We start from the raw sequence: 18,525 nt of genomic DNA on the forward strand, positions 1-18,525 counted from the left end.
GTGGAATTCCTACTTTGGAAAGATAAAATATATAATATTGGATATAGGCTATTTAGTTCACTGATTTTTTTATTGATAGCTTTTCAAATTACTTTCCCCAAAGTTAACTGTACTTTCTTTCTGAAAAATAAATCACCCAAGGTAAGTGAAAATTAGCCTTTGAAAAGACAAGCCTGTCTATGCATAAAAGAAAGAAAAACAGTTTTGAACATCCCAGTTTATAAATATTGAAGTTGAGAACACAATTACTAAATAATTTTGGCATTTTGGAAAGACTGCTGAAGGCTGTTTCCTGGTTTAAGAACAAAACTGGTTAAGCTTTTCTAACACAGTGTTTCTTAATGAGGGCATTATTGGCATTTAGGGCAAGACAGTTCTTTGTTGTGCAGGATTGTTCTGTGCATTGTAGGACATTTAGCTTCCCTGGCCCCTGCCCACTAACATGCCAATAGTGCCCACCTCACACCCCCGCCACTGTGACAGTAACTCCTCCCTGAGAAGACACTTCTTCCCCCTGAATTTTCACATGCCCCTAAATTGAGAGCCACTGGGACTCTAGATGAGGTATTTTAGTGAAGCAGCTCATACTATCATCAGTTTTTATTTAAGAATTCCAAGTTTTTACAAGCTTAAAATTAATTATTCTTGATCAACAATGTGTAGTCTCTTGAATCAGCCTCTTTACAGTGAGAGTAATTGTAGTTGTTTTTTGTTCCCCACAAAATGTATACTTTTAGGGGTACTATTAGTATCAAAATGTAATATTCCATAAATGAGACCAAGAGAGGTAAACCAGAGATCTGAATCAGCATAAAATTGCATACATTTCAAAGATTTTTTCCTGATTTTAGAGTAAGTTATTTTCTGATTAAAGAGAATGGGGTGGGGTTTTAGAGTCTGTTCGTAGGCACCTTTGCTGCCTTTTATGGCTAATTAAAATTGTCAGATTAAAATGAAAGCCATTTGTAGCTTGGTTGGTTTCATTTAAAATGTGGTCAGTATGCTGGCCAAGGGAGCAGAGGCTTGGTCTGGAAGTTTTCCCATGTTCAACACTTCTCCAAAGTGGATTAATCAAGTTCTTACTCCCATGGGGAGGGGCTGTACTTTTTACCACCCAACTCAGCTGTCTAGTAATTAGTATCACTTTAGCATATAATACGGGCTTTACAACTAAATATCAGTGTTTGTCAGGAGTGCTTTTATATTTTAAGTTTGTGGACTTGAATAAGTTAGGCTATCCAAAAATTCTCCCAATGCTTTTGAGTTTTTAGTCTAAAATATAAATACTCCTTGGACCAAAAACTATAGTAGAACCGTTGCAGAATAAAAGTTTGAGAATTCAGAGACTTGGCTTGCACATTGGGATGCTATTTATTTGCCAAATTGTTTTCAGTTTTCTTGGCTTAAGCCTACTGCATAGCTGTTGAAATTTTTTTGTTAAAAAAATTAAATATAGAAAAGAGTACAATATAATACTACTCAGAATTATTAAATACTAGTTAATGGAAAAAATAACAAAATTAGCAAACATATTTTGTGTTGTTTGTTATAGATTTATTTTTTAATGAAAGGAAACAAAATATTTTTGCTATAGTTGAAGTCTCCTTTGTTTCACTTCCTTATCTTATTTCTCTTTCCCACCAAGACTTTCTAGCTCATGCTTTTAGACATTTACTATAAATATGTATTTTTAAATAATAATGAATAATAACCAGTAAGGCTTGAGTGCTTACTGTTGGCCAGGCACTGTTCAATTAATCAATAACCCTATAGTGATTGTAAGGATTAAATGAGTTAATACATATAAAATGTCATAATTAGATATTATTTTCATTTCCATTTTACAGATAGGGAGCTGGGGATGTACGGGGGTTTTAAAATAATGCGGCCAGGTTCATATAGTTACAAGTTACAGAACAAGGATTTGATCCCACATTTGTTCTAGAGGCTGTATGTTTAATCAGTGTGCTATCCTTGCTTGTCTATAATATATGTTGCTTTGTATATTTTTAAAACACTTTTTTCAGTTAAAATGATAGGGATAGTTCTGAAGTTTGGGGGGTAATATTTTTAGCTTAAAAATTTTTTTTTACAATTAAAATTTTTTAAATTTCATTTTGGGGGGAGGTAATTAGATTGTTTGTTTATTTAAATTATTTATTTTTTTTTAGATGGAGGTACTGGTGGTTGAACCCCATGCATGCTAAGCACACATTCTACCACTGAGCTATATCCTCCCCGTTGATAATTTCTTAAAAATTGTTTTGAATTCAGTTTTAATTTAGTTTAATACGATAGTGGTGATACCACTATGATTTGCTTCTCCCCACTCCCCACTGCCAACTCAGTATTGCTTTTAAAATACATCCACATTGCTAGATAGAATTAAATTCATTGTGAGTACTGTATATTTCATTGAAAAATACACCACAATTTATTTATCTGTTGCTCCTATAGAGTAACTTTGGGCTGTTTCCTTTTTCCTCCTCTTATTATATACAATGATGAAATGAAGTAAAACATTTGTTCAGGTCTCCTGTGCTTGTATGCAAGAGTTTCTATAAGCATATGCCTTAAAAAACACTTTTTCTTCTCTTGAAAAGTGCTGTGAGCCAAGATATAAAGTTAGTTGTTTTTTCAAATAATTTTTCAAAATTTTGGTCTATTGTGCACCTTGTAACAGACAGTTACAGTTGCACTCAGTTATTCCTTACCTGACATAAAACTTGACCTGTTGAGCTGCAATGATTAATTCTGTCTTCCAAGCTTGCCGCCTCCAGGGAACCCTTGAGGGTACTGTGGAGGTTAATAACATATTTCACTAAAAATGAAATATATTAAAAAAAGAAAAAGTCAGTAGATGGCAAGCCTATCAAATTGCTCAGTTAATTTAGGAAGTAACTATGTTTTATATGTTTAGTTTTAACTTAAGTATCTTGTCTAGTCCTCCCTTGGTATCCACAGGGGATTGGTTCCAGGACCTTCCTGTGGATACCAAAATCTGAAGATGTTCAAATCCCTTATATAAAATGGCATAGCGCTTGCATATAATTTATGTACATCCTCCTGTGTACTTTAAATCACCTCTAGATTACTTATAATACCTAATGCAATGTAAATACTATGTAAATAATTGCTTACATGTGGCAAATTCAAGTTTTGCTTTTTGGAACTTTCTGGAAATTTTCTTTTCCTGAATTTAAAAAAAAATTTTTTATTGATTTATAATCATTTTACAATGTTGTGTCAAATTCCACTGTAGAGCACAATTTTTCAGTTATACATGAACATATATATATTGATTGTCACATTTTTTTCTCTGTGAGCATTCCTGAATATTTTTGATTTGGGGTTGGTTGAATCTGTGCATGCAGAACCTGGGATATGGAGGGCCCACTGTATTTTTCTAAAGTTAAGTTTCTTTTTCTTTTCTATCTCTGTCTAAATTGCAATCAGCCTAGCCTTCCTCTGCACTCAAGTCCTAGTCCTCTTTTCTATGCAGAAGACTAGCTTAATTCCTTACAACTCTCATGGTGGAAAACACTGAACTAAGTAATAATGAAAAGTTTGAGTTTTGGTGCTAGGTGGACCTTGATTCCAGTTCTGGTTCTACCAGCTCTATATCCTTAGGCAAGTTCCTTAACCTCCTGAGCTGACATTACTTTTTCTGTAAAATTGGAATCACCTACCTTAGTGGTATGTTTTGAGGATTAAATGAGAAAATGCTTGTGAAATTGTTGGTGTTTTTTTTTTTTTAAAGCTATTAATATTTCCCTTCCCTACTGTAGAGTATCTTCAACTCTTACTGTACATAAGAATCACTGGGGAACTTAGTAAAATTTCCAGGCCTCACTCTAAGAGATTCTGATTTAGTAGGTCAAGGTTGAGACCCAAGAATCTGGGTTTTAAACGAAGTCCTTGGGTAATTTTGGAGCAGATGATCAACAGACAGATTTTTAGAAATGCACTATCCTTGATTCCTGGGGTCTAAGTTTAGCTTTGCTAGTAACTAACTTAAAACTATGGACAAATCATTTTCACTTTCTGATCCTTATGTTTCCTCAAATATGAAGTGAACTTTTTGGTCTCAATGGCTGTACAATTAAAAAATTTTTGGTCTTATAATGTTAAATTTTTGATCTGGTGATCTGTTGCCACTTTTTGACAGAGGTTCAGTAGAGGTACTTAAATGTTTTATTTATTCTTTCTTCTGTGAAGACTCTGGTGAAACTTGCTTAAGCAAAAAAATTTATTTATTTTAATGATACAGGGATATCTCATGGACCCTTAAGCCAGGATGCAGTTAGGCCTCAGGAATCAGGGATTATTAAGAGTATGGACTGGAACAACGGAATTCAATTAGGAAAATCAAGAAGTTCTCACTGTCTTCTTTTCTTTGCAAATTGGCCTCTGTCCCTTGGCTTTTTCTGCCTTCCAAGCTGCATGGTAGAAAATGGCCATGGCCAACAGCTTCTGAGTTTGCATGGCTTCCATTTTAGAGAGCAGCCAGACTGAGGCTGGAATATCTTTTTTTTTCTTTTTTTCTCTTTTTTTAGTATATGTGCTGCCTAAGCGAGTGCGAGGTTGGAATATCTTAATTCCAATTCCAAATTGCCAGGAAAGGAAATATGATTGGTCCATATTGGGTGGAATACCATCAACTTTGGTCATGGCTAGGGAAGCAGGGTCATATTGTAACGATGGCCCTGGGAGCCCTGCTACTAATTTTCCAAGATGAAAGGTGGTAGAGATAGTGTGGGTTAGGTATTCACCACATTTATGAAAGTTTTTCACTAATGTAGAATCACAATGTTGTATTTCGTATAGGACTCTTACAGTTGATTCTTGTGGAAAAAAGTAGAAGTAGGGAGCTACAGGTTAAAAGAAAAAGTGGGCTTGTGTTTTTATTCTTATTCATGTACCAGATGGAGTGGAGCCTTCTATAGTCACTTCTTTTGGACTGTACTGTTTAATCAAGAGTGGATTTTTAAATTGCTTTTGGATATAATTGTCTTTAAAATTATGTAATTTTATAGTATATTTGTCATCCTTGTTTTATGTATTTGGACTTAAATGATTTTTAAGATGAGGAGAAAATTATGTGAGGCTGTGAAGGGCATTGGCAGGATCATAGGCTTTTGAGTCAGATAATTTTGTATTTTAATATTATCTCTGCTGTTTAGTGACTGTATGATTACTTGACCTCTCTGTGAAATGAGCACAGTAATCCTTGTATCATGGATTACTTGAGAATCAAATGACATGACATATGTACGACTCTTATACTATATTTCCTAGATAGTAGGTGCTCAATGACTGATAGATATTATCATTGTTACTTTGTTTTTTAGAATGTAATTGATGATCTTCACTGTATTCTACTCATGTTAAAGACTGACTATATGTTGGGCTTCAAATACATCTGTTTTTCGAAGGTAAAGGCATAAAGTGTTTTTTAGGTCTGAAAATCAGAAACTAGAATATGAAAGAGGGAGTATTTTTACATTGATAGTTCGTTGGTTTGCATATATTTATTATTCATTAATAGTTTTAATGAAATATCGTTTTGATCTCTTGTTTAGTGTCAAACCGGAAGAGAAGTAAAATTCAACAAAAATTTATTATGTATGGAATTCGTTCTTAAAAGAAGAAAAAGGTGACTATTAAGACTATGGATCGGAGCAAACGGAATTCAATTGCAGGATTTCCTCCACGTGTGGAACGTCTTGAAGATTTTGAAGGAGGTGGTGGAGGGGATGGGAACATGACCCAGGTGGGAAGAGTTTGGCCATCTTCATATCGAGCTCTTATAAGTGCCTTTTCCAGACTGACGCGTTTAGATGACTTCACCTGTGAAAAAATAGGGTCCGGCTTCTTCTCTGAAGTGTTCAAGGTGAGTGATGCCTCAGCTTTTCTCATATTGTCTCGTTGATGGTCTGCTTCGCTACAGAGTTGACAGTTGTGTTTAATTAGGACATAGGCTTTGCCTAGTCAGGGTGCTGTGGATCTTGAGCAGTGTTCTAAACTGTCCTTTCAAGCTATTAATAACTTGTAAGATACTTTATTTATGTTAATTATAAAAATAATACATGCTGATCAAAAATTCAAATAATATAGCAGCCTCTTCCACTCCCCCCCATATAGATACACGACATGAATCTACCATTTTAACCATATTTAAGGGTACAGTTCAGTGGTATTAAGTACATTTACAGTGTTGTGCAACTATCATCGTTACCTCTTTTCAGAACTTTTCATCATCCCAAATGGAAACTTTGTACCTATTAAACAATAACTCCCCCTACTACCCTTAGCCTCTGTTAACGTTGTCTACTTTCTCTCTCTATGAATGTGTCTTTTCTAGGTGGCTCATGTTAATGAAATCATACAGTTTTTGTCCTTTTGTGTCTGGCTTATTTCACTTATCATAATGTCCTCAAGGTGCATTCATACTGTGGCATATATCAGAATTTCATTTCTCTTTATGTCTGAATAATATCCCATTGTATGTATATACCATATTTTCTTTATCCATTCACCCGTGATGGACATTTGGGCTGTTTCCTCCTTTTGCTGCTATGAACAATGATGTATAAGTAATTGAGTCCCTGCTTTCAATTATTTTTTTAAAATTAATTGATTTACTTATTTTTGCAGGGTAGGGGATTAGGTTTATTTATTTATTTATTTATTTATTTATTAAGTGGCGGTACTGGATGCATTTTACCACTGAGCTATACTCACCCCCCTGCTTTCAATTCTTCTGGGTATTATAAGTGGAATTGCTGGGTCATATAGTAATTCTGTTTAATGTTTTTAAAAATTATGGTAAAATACACATAACATAAAATTCACTGTCTATTTTTTCTTATTGAAGTATAGTTGATTTACAATGTTGTGTTAATTTCTGGTCCAGCATAGTGATTCCTTAGTGTGTGTGTGTGTGTGTGTGTGTGTGTGTAATATATATTCCTTTTCATAATCTTTTTCATTATAGGCCATTACAAGATATTGAATATAGTTCCCTGTGCTATACAGTAGGATCTTGTTTATCTATTTTACATATAGTAGTTGGTTTCTGCAAATCCCAAATTCCCAGTTTATCTCTCTCCACTCCCTGCTCCCCACCAAACCCCAGTAATCATAAGTTTTCTATGTCTGTGAGTTTGTCTCTGTTTTGTAAATAAGTTCACTTTTGTCCTCTTTTTTTTTTTAAGATTTCCACATATAAGTAATATCATGTGGTATTTTTCTTTCTCTTTCTGGCTTACTTCACTTAGTATAATGATCTCCAGGTCCATCCATGTTGCTGCAAATGGCATGATTTTATTCTTTTTTATGGCTGAGTAGTATTCCATTGTATATATACCACACCTTCTTTATCCAGTCGTCTGTCGATGGGCATTTAGGTTGCTTCCATGTCTTAGCTATTGTAAGTAGTGCTGCTGTGAACATTAGAGTGCATATATCATTTTGAATTAGAATTTCTTCTGAATATATGCCCAGGAGTAAGCCTATTCTCAGTTTTTAAAGGAATCTCCATAGTGTTTTCCTTAATGGCTGCACCAAACTCCATGCCCATCAGCAGTGTAGGAGGGTTGCCTTTTCTCCATATCCTCTCCAGCATTTATCATTTGTGGATTTTTTAATGATGGCCACTCTGACCAATGTAAGGTGATACTTTATTGTAGTTGTGATTTGCATTTCTCTGGTATAACATTCACTATCTTAACCATTTTTAAGGATACAGTTAAGTTGTATTCAATATATTCACAGTTCTATGCAACCAATCTTCAAAACTTTTTCATCTTGCAAAACTGAAACTCCATATCCATCCCTTCCCTTTCCCCCTAGTTCCTGGCAACATTCATTCTACTTTCTGTTTTTATGAGTTTGACTAGTCTAGATACCTTATATAAACGAAATCATGAAGTTTTTGTCTTTTTATGACTGCCTTATTTCACTTAGTGTATGTTTAACTTTTTAAGGAACCACTGTACTATTTTCTATAGCAGTTGCACCATTTTACATTCCTGCCAGCAATGTACAAGGGTTCAAATTTCTCCACATCCTTATAAAATACTTCCTTTTCTTTTTCTTTAATATTAGTAATTCTAGTGAGTATGAAGTAATATCTCATTGTGGCTTCGATTTGCATTTCTTTAGTAACTAATGATAAGCCTGTCATTGGCTTTTTTTGTTTGTTTTGGGGTTTTTTGTGTGTTTTTTGGTAGGGGAGGTAATTAGGTTTATTTATTTATTCTTGAAGGCAGTACTGGGGATTGAATCCAGGACCTTGTGCATGCTAAGCATGCATTCTACCACTGAGCTATATCCTCTGCCCCTTCATTGGCTTTTTGTGTATCTTTTTTGGAAAAATATCATTCAAGTACTTTGTCCATTTTTGAATTTGGTTTTATTTGTAAATATGTAAATGTCCCTTATCAAATATATGATTTGAAAATATTTTCTCCTATTCTGTATATTGTCTTTTTAGTCTCTTATGATGTCCTTAGATGCACACAAGTTTTTAATCCTCTAAATCTAGTTTATCTATTTTTTCTTTTATTGCCTGTGCTTTTGGTGTCATGTCCAAGAAATAATTGCCAAATCAACATCATGAAGATTTTCCCCAATGTTTTCTTCTAAGTTTTATAATTTTAGCTCTTACACTTAAGTTTTTTATCCGTTTAAGTTAATTTTTGTATATGGTGTAAGGTAAGGGTCTAACTTCATTTATTTGCATGTGGATATTTAGTTTTCCCAGCACCATTTTTTGAAAAACAGTTTTTTCCCCATTGAATGGTCTTGGTACCCTGTCAAAAATAATTGATTTGTGCCTATATGTGCCAGAATTGATAACTCTTTTAATTTGTATGTTGTGATTATAAATCAAGTTTCTTTAATGTTTATTGGTCACATATAATTTGTTTATTTTTTACCTGTCTTTTTTCCATTATTTTATTTTATTTTTTAGTTCTTTATATATCCCAATAGTATTATTACATGTTACAAATCTTTTGACTTTTTGATTTTTCTGTAGTTAGAGCTCTTCATTTATAGCTTGTAGATTTTATATTTTGCTTAAAGGGGCCTCCCTACTGCAAGGTTTTGAAATTATTCTGTTTTCCCTAATGATTTTATGACATTTCATTGAGTTTAAGATACCATTCATTTTAAGATGCACCTTTTGCCAATTAAACTATAACAATTTTCATTACTTAGACATTATATCTAAAGGGCTTTTACAGATTTTATCAGGCATAGCTTTTTATCATGTCATACATTTTTAAAAAGGAAGGTGTATTAGAAATATTGGTTAAGACATTCTTAAATCCTTTTTAAATTCAGAATATAACTGTCCTGAATATTTTTTCGACTCTGAGGGTTTAATGTCTGTGTGTTTCATACAACATTGTGCTTTCTTTCATCAAGAGTGTGTTGATACATAATTTCTTAAAAGATGACTGCACTGTTGTATGTAGGTGTTTATTTAACCACTGATCACATTCTTCAAGTTGTGATGCACATGGTACAGGTGCCTGAAAGTAATTTTAAGACATCTCAATTTTAAGATATTGAAAGTGTTAGATATAATGAAATATAGTAGACGGTTTTTAATGTTTAATTCATCATGTGTTTATTTTAGTGTTTGAAATAAGGTATAGACATTTAATTTAGTTTTTTTTTTTAGATTGTTAGCTAATTATCTAAATACAGTTTTTAAATGTCTTTTTTCCCCTTAGTGGATTGAAATGTCATTTTTAGCATTGAATTCCTGTTTGATCTAATGCTTGAATGGACAGATCAATAGAACAAAATAGAAAATCCAGCAACAGACTGAAATACATATACTAATTTAGTACATGATAAAGGTATTATGTTAAAGCAGTGGAGAAAAAGTGAACTATTCAAATGATGTTGGCATATGTGAAAAACAGAGTTGGGTCCATACTTTATGCCTTATACCAGGATACATTCCAAATGGAGGAAAAATTTAGCCATCAAAATTAAAATCATAAAAGTTCTAGACCAGAACATGGGAGAGAAGTAATTTAAAAAATTAATAAGCCTTGTTTTCTAGAGCATTTTTATGTTCACAGCAAAATTAAGCAAAAAGTACAGACAGTTCCCATATACTCACTGTCCCCACACATGTGCAACCTCCCCTACTGTTGACATCCCACACCACAGTAGAACATTTGTTACAACTGATGAACCTACATGAACCATAAGCCACATCATTATGCTCCAAAGTCTGTAGTTTACATTAAGGTTCACTTATGGTGTTGTACATTCTGTGGGTTTTGATAAATCCCCATTTGGTATCCATCGTTGTAGTATTGTAGAGAATAATTTCACTTCTCTAAAAATCCTTTGTGCTCTGTCTATTCATCCCTCTATCCCCTCTCCAAACTCTGGAAACCATTAGTCTTTTTACTGTCTCTGTGGTTTTGCCTTTTCCAGAATGTCATATAGTTGGAATCAGACAGTATGTAGCCTTTTCATATTGGCTTCTTCCACTTAGTAATATACATTTAAGTTTCTTCCATGTCTTTCCTCAGTTTGATAGCTTATTTCTCACTGAATTATATTCCGTTGTCTGGGTGTACCACAGTCTGTTTATCCACTCACCTACTGAAAGTTATCTTGGTTGCTTCCAAGTTTTGGCAATTATGAATAAAGCTTCTATGAACATCTCGTGTGCAGGTTTTTGTGTGGACATGTTTTCAGTTCATTTGGGTGAATATTAAGGAGCATGACTGCTGGATTGTATGGTAAAATTATGTTTAGTTTATAAGAAACTGCCTAACTGTCTTCCAAAGTGGCCATACCATTTTGCATTCCCACCAGCAGTGATTGAGAGTTCCTGTTGCTCCACATCCTTGTCAGCTTTTGGTATTGGCTGTGTTTTGGATTTTGGCCATTCTAATTTGTGTGTAGTGGTATCTCATTGTTATTTGAATTTGCAGTTCCATAATGGCATATGATGTTGAATAGCTTTTCATTTGCTTACTTGCTATATATATTTTTTCTTTGATTGGCTATCTGTTTAGGTCTTTTGCTCATTTTTAAATTGGGTCATTAATTTTCTTACTGATGAGTTTTAAGAGTTCTTTTTCTATTTTGGATAACAGTCCCTTATCAGATATGTATTTTGCATATATTTTCTACCAGTCTGTGGTTTGTCTTTTTATTCTCTTGACATTGTTTTTCACAGAGCAGAAGTTTTAAATTTCAATGAAGTCCAGGTTATTATTTCTTTCTTTCATGGATCGTGCCTTTGATATTGAATCTAAAAAGTCACTGCCATACCCAAGGTCATCTAGGTTTTCTTCTATGTTATCTTCTATAGTTTTATAGTTTTGCACTTTATATTTAGGTCTGTGATCCACTTTGAGTTAATTTTTATGAAGGTGTAAAGTCTGTGTCTAGATTCATTTTTTTGCATGTGGCTGTCCAAGTGTTCCAGTCCCATTTGCTGAAGACTGTCTTTACTCCATTGTATTGCATTTGCTCCTTTGCCAAAATACTAGATGACTAGTATTTATGTGGATTTCTGGGCTCTATTCTCTTCCATTGATCTGTTTGTCTATTCTTTCATCAGTACCACAATGTCTTGATTATTGTAGCTTTATAATATGCCTTGAAGTCAGGTATTGTCAGTCCTCTGACTTTCTTCTTCTTCAACATTGAGTTGGCTATTCTGTATTTTTTGCCTCTCTATATAAGCTTTAGAATCAGTTTGTTGATATATACAAAATAACTTGCTGGGATTTTGATTGGAATTGCATTGAATCTATAGATTAAGTTGGGAAAAACTGACATTTTGACAATATTGACTCTTCTTATTCATGAACATGCAATCTCTCCATTTATGTAACTCTTTGATATCTTTCATCAGAGTTTTGTAGTTTTCCTCATCTAGGTCTAGTACATATTTTGTTAGATTTTTACCTAAATATTTTATTTTGGGAGTTGCTAATGTAAATGGTAATTTATTTGCAATATCAAATTCTACTTGTTGATTGCTGGTATTTGGACATAATTGACTTTTTAATACTAACCTTGTATCTTGCAATCTTATAAAAATTGCTAATTAGTTTCAGGAATTTTTTGGTTGATTCTTTAATATTTTCTGCATAGATGATGTCATCTGTGAACAAAAGCAGTTTGTATTTCTTTTTTTAAATTTTACTTTTATATAATTTTTTTATTTCTTAAATTTTGATTTCATGTAATTTTTTTTGTTAATGGAGGTACTGGAGATTGAACCTAGGACTTCGTGCATGCTATAAGCATGTGCTCTACCAGTGAGCTATACCCCCCACCCCTGTATTTCTTCCTTCCCAATCTGTATACCTTTTATTTCCTTTTCTTGTCTTATTACATTAGCTAGCTATAAGACAAATATATAATTATTGGGATGTAATGTTCATGATAAATATAATTAATATTGCTGTATGTTTATATGTGAAAGTTGTCAAGAAAGAAAATTCTAAAAGTTCTCACAAGGAAGAATTTTTTTTTTCTATTTTTAAAAGTATGTGTCTGTATGAGATGATGGATGTGGTCTAAACTTATTGTGGTAATCATTTCATGATGTATGTAAGTCAAATCATTATGCTGTACACCTTTAAGTTATACAGTGCTTTATGTCAGTTATATCACAGTAAAACTGGAAGGGGAAAAAAAAGCAAGGTTCAGAGTATTGTATTTGATATGCTTCATTTTGTTAAAAGAGAAAAGTATTTGATTCTGTAATCATAAAAGAAACATAAGAGAAAGTAAGACTAGTAGTTACTTATGGAGAGGGGTGGTAGGAACTGGGCAAGGTTCTTTGGAACTTTTCAGTGTGTGTATGTGTATATATAATTATTTAATTAAACTTGTACTAAGTATTCTATTAAATCAAGAGAGAAACTAAAACAAACTCTTAGGCACAAATCTTTTTCTGAACACTATTCTATTCCATTGTTTAAATCTGTCTATTTCTCTGCCATACCATTTTGTTTTAAAAAGTTCTTCTAAGTCACATTGGGTACTCTTAAATAGATCTTAAGTATAATTTTAAAATCAGTTAAATTTCATGAAAACTTCTCTGGAATTTTTATTGGAAATATATTAATTTTAGAATCAATCTGTGGAGAATTGACATCTTTAACATAGTGAATCATGTTTTCCAGAAACATGGTATGTTTCTCTATTTAGATCTTTTATGTCTGTGGTCAATATGTTTTGGATACTGGCAATAGAATTCTTTCCATTAGAACCCTCCATTTTGTTCAAGGCAGTAAGCAGACATAGGTGAGTTACTTTCCCAGCTTCCTTGTAGCTAGAGGTGGCCACATGAACATTGTAAATGGAAATCTGTTGGGACTGTGGGAAAGAGTTTGCTTTTCCTGACAATGGAAAAGTGGGACTGGTGATTTTCTTTTCTCTTCTTCCTGCCTTGGAACTGCAGTAGTCATCTGGTGATTATGACACTGACAGAATGAGGAAAAGTCTGAGAATTGTAGAGGAGCCATTTCTGACACCATGGAGTAGCTCAAACAACTGCCTACCTCTGTGCTTTTTGTTATATGAGGAAGATAACCCTTATTTTTATTTAAGTTGTGGTCAAACAGATATCCTTACTTTCCATCAAATGTATTCCTAACTGATCAAGTGAGCCTCTGTCAAGTTTTATTAATTTTTTATTAATAAAACATTTTATTGTTTTTATTAATACAGATCTTACACCTTTTCTGCTGTGCTTAGTCCTAGATATTTTTAGTGTTGCTATTGTGATTGGATTCATATTTTCCATTGCCTTCTCCTAATTGGTTATTAATGGTTTGTAGGAAAGCCATTGATTTACGTATGTTAATGTTATATCTAGCCTCCTTGCCAAAATCTCATTTTAGTTATAACAGATTGTTAGTGGTTGGTCAGTTGATGTCCAAAGATTTTCTAAGTAGATACTCATATCACTTGCAAACAATAATAGTTCTATGTCTTGTATTGTCTTTTTTAATTTTTTATTGAGGTAACACTGGTTTATAACATTATCTAAGCTTCATGTATACAACATTGTATTTCTTTTTCTGTATGCACTACAGCATGCTCACCACCAAAAATTTATGTTCCATCCTTATTTTTCTTTTTTTAACAACTGTTTTTGAGTGTGTCATTGCATTGATATACAATATGATGTTGAATAGAGGCAGTTAAGGATTGCAGGCAGTGTTACCATGTTCTATCTTACCAGAATGTTTATTTTATATTTTTTAATATGATGTTGGGGATATATATCTTTTTACATGGGTAAATTAAACTGAGAAGGTTCTTTTTTATTTCTTAATGAGGATTTTTGTCAGAAAAAATTATTGAAGCTTATCAAAAACATTTTTCATATCTGTTACAGTGATAAAATAGTTTTTCTCTTTTCATTTGTAGAAAATGTGAATACTAAACTCTATTGTTTAACAAAGCATTCCTGGGATAAAGAATATTTGCTTATGATGTACTCTTTCATACACCACTGGATTTGATTTGCTAATATATTATTCAGAATTTATATTCATAAGAGAGATTGGCCTATAGTTCTTCTCATATTCTGTTCAGTTTTGCTATTATAATTGTGCTATCTTCATAGAAGGGGTTAGGAAGCCTTCCAGTTTTTTTTTCTTATACTGTGGTGTAGTTCACATTACATAGGAACTTCATGAAATTTTAGAACTTTCCTCTAAAACCATCTGGGTTTGGGGTCTTGAAGAAATAAGTTATTTAGTACTTTTTCAAAAATTCGTTGTTAGTCTTTTCAAATTTTCTCCCATTTAAGTAATTTTTGTTAATTTTATTTTCTTAAGGTATAATTAATCTTATCTACATTTTCAGATTTATAGGCATAAAGATGGTATATAATTGATATGACATGTATTTTCCTTCTTATTTAAGCCTTTTAAAATGTGGACCTCTGTGTCTTCAGGCTGGGAAGTGACTGCACCTAAACTTCATTCCCTTGATTGTAATAAATGAGTAATTTATTATTATTATAAGTCCATGCCTTCTAGGGCTACTGCAAGAAGTAAATAACATAAACAATAGCTAATGCTCCATAAATGTTAGTTATTGTAGTTTTCCCTATTAATTCAAAATACTATCTCTATCCCTTTCTGTATCTGTATCTATATCTATATCTATTATCTATATCTATATCTATATACCTATGTCTCTTTCTGAGGTTTTTATTCTGTTCATTGCTCTGTCTGATTATTCTTGGACCAGTAGAACACTGTTTTAATTATTTTACTTTTATAATTAGTTTCAGTAAAGCTGAGGTGTGCCTCTCCCTCCTTAAAAAAAAATTTTTTTATACCTCTGTTATTTACACCCAAACCTAATTGGAATTTGTGTAATTGGCATTTATATCTGTCTCCTTCCTCTAATATAGTTTATTTGTGTCTTCTTCTTTCCATTTTTAAAATCAAACTGAACACAAATTTATTTTAGGCTTCCTTTCAAAGGATTTGCCTTAAAAAAAAATCAGCTGATGTTTGTTGATAAACTGAAGGCTTAAGAAATAAAGGATTCTGGGGCCTGGGGAGACAGCTGTGAAGTCTCTTAGTCCTACCCCTGTACCTATCCTAGGGTAGTTTGACCCTGTGTTTGCCACCTGCTGATAACTCCACCCTGGGCAGAACCTGACAGTCAGATAATTACCTTTGATTCTGCTGATTATCTTCAGTTGTGTGTGTGTTATGGTTCACTATTTTCTACTTATATCTTTATTACCTTATTCTGTTTACTTTCTTACTAGATCTATTTTGTTCTTTCTCTGCCTTCTTGAATTTTCTTCTTATCTGTTTTCCCAGTATTCCTTATTTTCTAATACATGCATTTAAGCTTTAAAGTTTCCTCTTGATTTGGCCATATCACAGGTTTTTATGTGTTCTCATCATTTCTAAATGTAATTTGGTTTGATTTCCTTTTTAGTCTAAGAATGAGGTTTTAAAATTTTCACATGGTGAGGTGTGTTTTTTTTTTAGTAATTACTTGATATTTAATTTCTAATTTTAGTGCATCATGCTCAGAGAGAATGGCCTATGTGAAGTCTGCCTTTTAAAGTATATTTAGGTTGTGTTTTGGTGTAATACATGGTCCAGATTTTTCTGAATGCTGCAAATGTGTTTGAAACAAAGATGAATTCTCTGTTTTGTCCCTTTGCATAAAATTCTATATATCTCTATTAGATCAAGCTTTTGTATTGTGTAATTCAAATGTTATACGGTCTTATTTATTTTGGTCTAACTGATCTATTTCTTTGGAAAAAGTCTGTTAATATTTCCTAATGTATTTATAGATTTCTCCTTGTGTTTCTATTAGTGTGTTATTTGATTATAGGCCAGCTTTGTAAGGTAGATATTAATAGAAGCTCATGTTTATTATTGGATTGTACACTATAGATGGGTTGCATATTTTATAAATGTTGGTTTTTTATTTTTATCCCATTGTAGCTTTTAGCTTTGATTTCTATTTCATCTGACATCAATATTGCGTACCTTCATCCTCATTGTATACATTTGTCTGTTGTTTTGGTTATTATTTTCCCAGTATGTCTTTTTCCATCTCTATTTTTATTGTCTGTGGTAGTATATTTTTTTATGTGTGTCCCATGAAACAGTTTTATATTTAATTTTTTATCCAGAATTAAATTTACCCATAAAGAGACAGATTATAAGCTGTTTACATTTATTGTGATTACTTCTATCTTTGTATTGAATAAACTTAAATGGTAATTTAATGAGTATAGAATGTAGGACAATAGTTATTTTCCTCAGCACTTTGAAACCACTCTTCCTTTTTTTTTTTTTTTTTTTTTTGTTTCCTCTTTTTTGGACTCACCTTTGTTGTTGCTGATAAGTTAATTCTTAGTCTGGTTGTAACTCCTACTTAGTTAATCAGTCTTTTTTGTTAGCTAGAATTATCTTTTTTCTTCTTTGTTCTATAGTGTTGATTATACTGGTCTAAGGAATTGGTTTATTTATATTCATTTTGCTTAGGATGTGGCTTATTCCTTCAGTTTAAGAACTCATGTCTGTCTTAAATTCTAGAAAATTCTTGGCCATTTTATCTTTTAAAATAATGCTCTTTTCTCTGGTCTCTTAAGATCCCATTATCTTTCATGTCTCTTAATTTTTCATTTCTTTGCCTTCTTGTCCTTTTTTTGGAGGGGTGATTCTCAGCCTATTTTCCTATTTACTTACTTTTCATTTGGGGTCCACTGTATTGTTGAAATAGCCATTGAAATTCTTTATTTCAATTGCTATATTTTTCTTTTCTAGACTTCCTATTTGTTTTTTGTTTTTAATGGAGGTACTGGGGATTGAACCCAGGACCTTGTGCATTCTAAACATGTGCTCTACCACTGAGCTATAGCCACCCCCCCATTTGTTTTTCTTAAATAACTTCTTTTGTTTTCAAATATCCTATTCTTGCTTTTCTTTAAACATCTAATTTTGTTAATTTTAATAGAATTTAGTTTTAAAATCACATGTACAAACTCAAAAGTCCCTTTCAGATTAGTTGCAACTCTTGGAGTGTGGATAGTGCGGCTGTTTTCTCTGCTGTTTTTTTCTTTTTTTCATGGTTTTTCATTTTTTCATTTCTTCTGTGATTTATAATTTTTTTTAATCAAAAGTCTATCTTTAAGGGGGAAGGTTTTGCTTTGGAGTTCTCTCGGTTGTCTGAGTGTCCCAAAACAATGGTCTCACCTTTCTCTACTGGGATCATATAGGCTCTGGATCTGATCCTAAGAGTTTTATTTTAATTTCTTGGCTCAGGCTTTTTGTACAGTGTTAAAGAATAAATCTCAAACCTGATTCTCCTAGTTGGCTCTTATTCCTCACTTAAGGTAGTAAGGTCATATCCCACATGAATGCCTACTACTAAATAGGAGAAAGCTAGCTAATTGTATTTTATAGTATTTTAGAAAGTAGTTAAATTTTATGCTGAGAATATTGCCATTGGGAAAGGGAGGAGTAAATCTTTTTATTTTTTCTTACATGTAATAGTCTGATACAGGATTTGGCAAACTAGAGCCTTTGGACCAATCTAGCCTGCCACTTGTTTTTGTAAATAAAGTTTTATTGGAACACGTGCACACTCATTTGTTAATGTATATTCTGTGGCTGCTTTGTGCTACAATGATAGAGTGGAGTAGTTAAAATAGAGACCGTATGACCTCAAAGCCCAAGATATTTACTGTCTGACCCTTTACAGGAAAAGTTTGCCAACGCCTGGCCTAGTAACTCCATAGTGCATTGCAATGTGATGGTTAATTTTTATCTTTGATTACAAAGTACAGATGATTACAGAGCTTTAAAAGTCAGGTTAAATAAAAAGTGTATCAGTGGCAATAAAAGGAAACATTTGACTTCTGATGTGGGAGGTACAAATTACACAGGTAGCTTAAGGACTTACAGTTTCCTTAGATAGCAAGCAAAAGAAAACTGGTTGATGGATGATTTCACATTTAGGAAA

The 18,525-nt window shown here is 32.7% G+C and overlaps 1 protein-coding gene across 3 annotated transcripts in view; it reads left to right on the forward strand.

Annotated features, from left to right (window-relative positions):
• The window catches only part of TESK2 (testis associated actin remodelling kinase 2), a 105,396-nt gene that overhangs the window by 13,472 nt on the left and 73,399 nt on the right, over nt 1–18,525 (forward strand). For 2 of the 3 annotated variants that reach the window (XM_006200414.3, XM_031684189.2), the window contains exon 2: nt 5,583–5,893. In XM_006200414.3, coding sequence (XP_006200476.1) covers nt 5,672–5,893 — 222 coding nt within the window. In that variant the 5' untranslated portion in view covers nt 5,583–5,671. Of the gene's footprint in view, nt 1–5,351; nt 5,436–5,582; nt 5,894–18,525 lie in introns of all 3 variants that reach the window. The other variant, XM_072974541.1, reaches the window with a different exon arrangement.

Source organism: Vicugna pacos, chromosome 13 (genome assembly GCF_048564905.1).
Source record: "Vicugna pacos chromosome 13, VicPac4, whole genome shotgun sequence".
Classification (NCBI taxonomy): Eukaryota; Metazoa; Chordata; class Mammalia; order Artiodactyla; family Camelidae; genus Vicugna; species Vicugna pacos.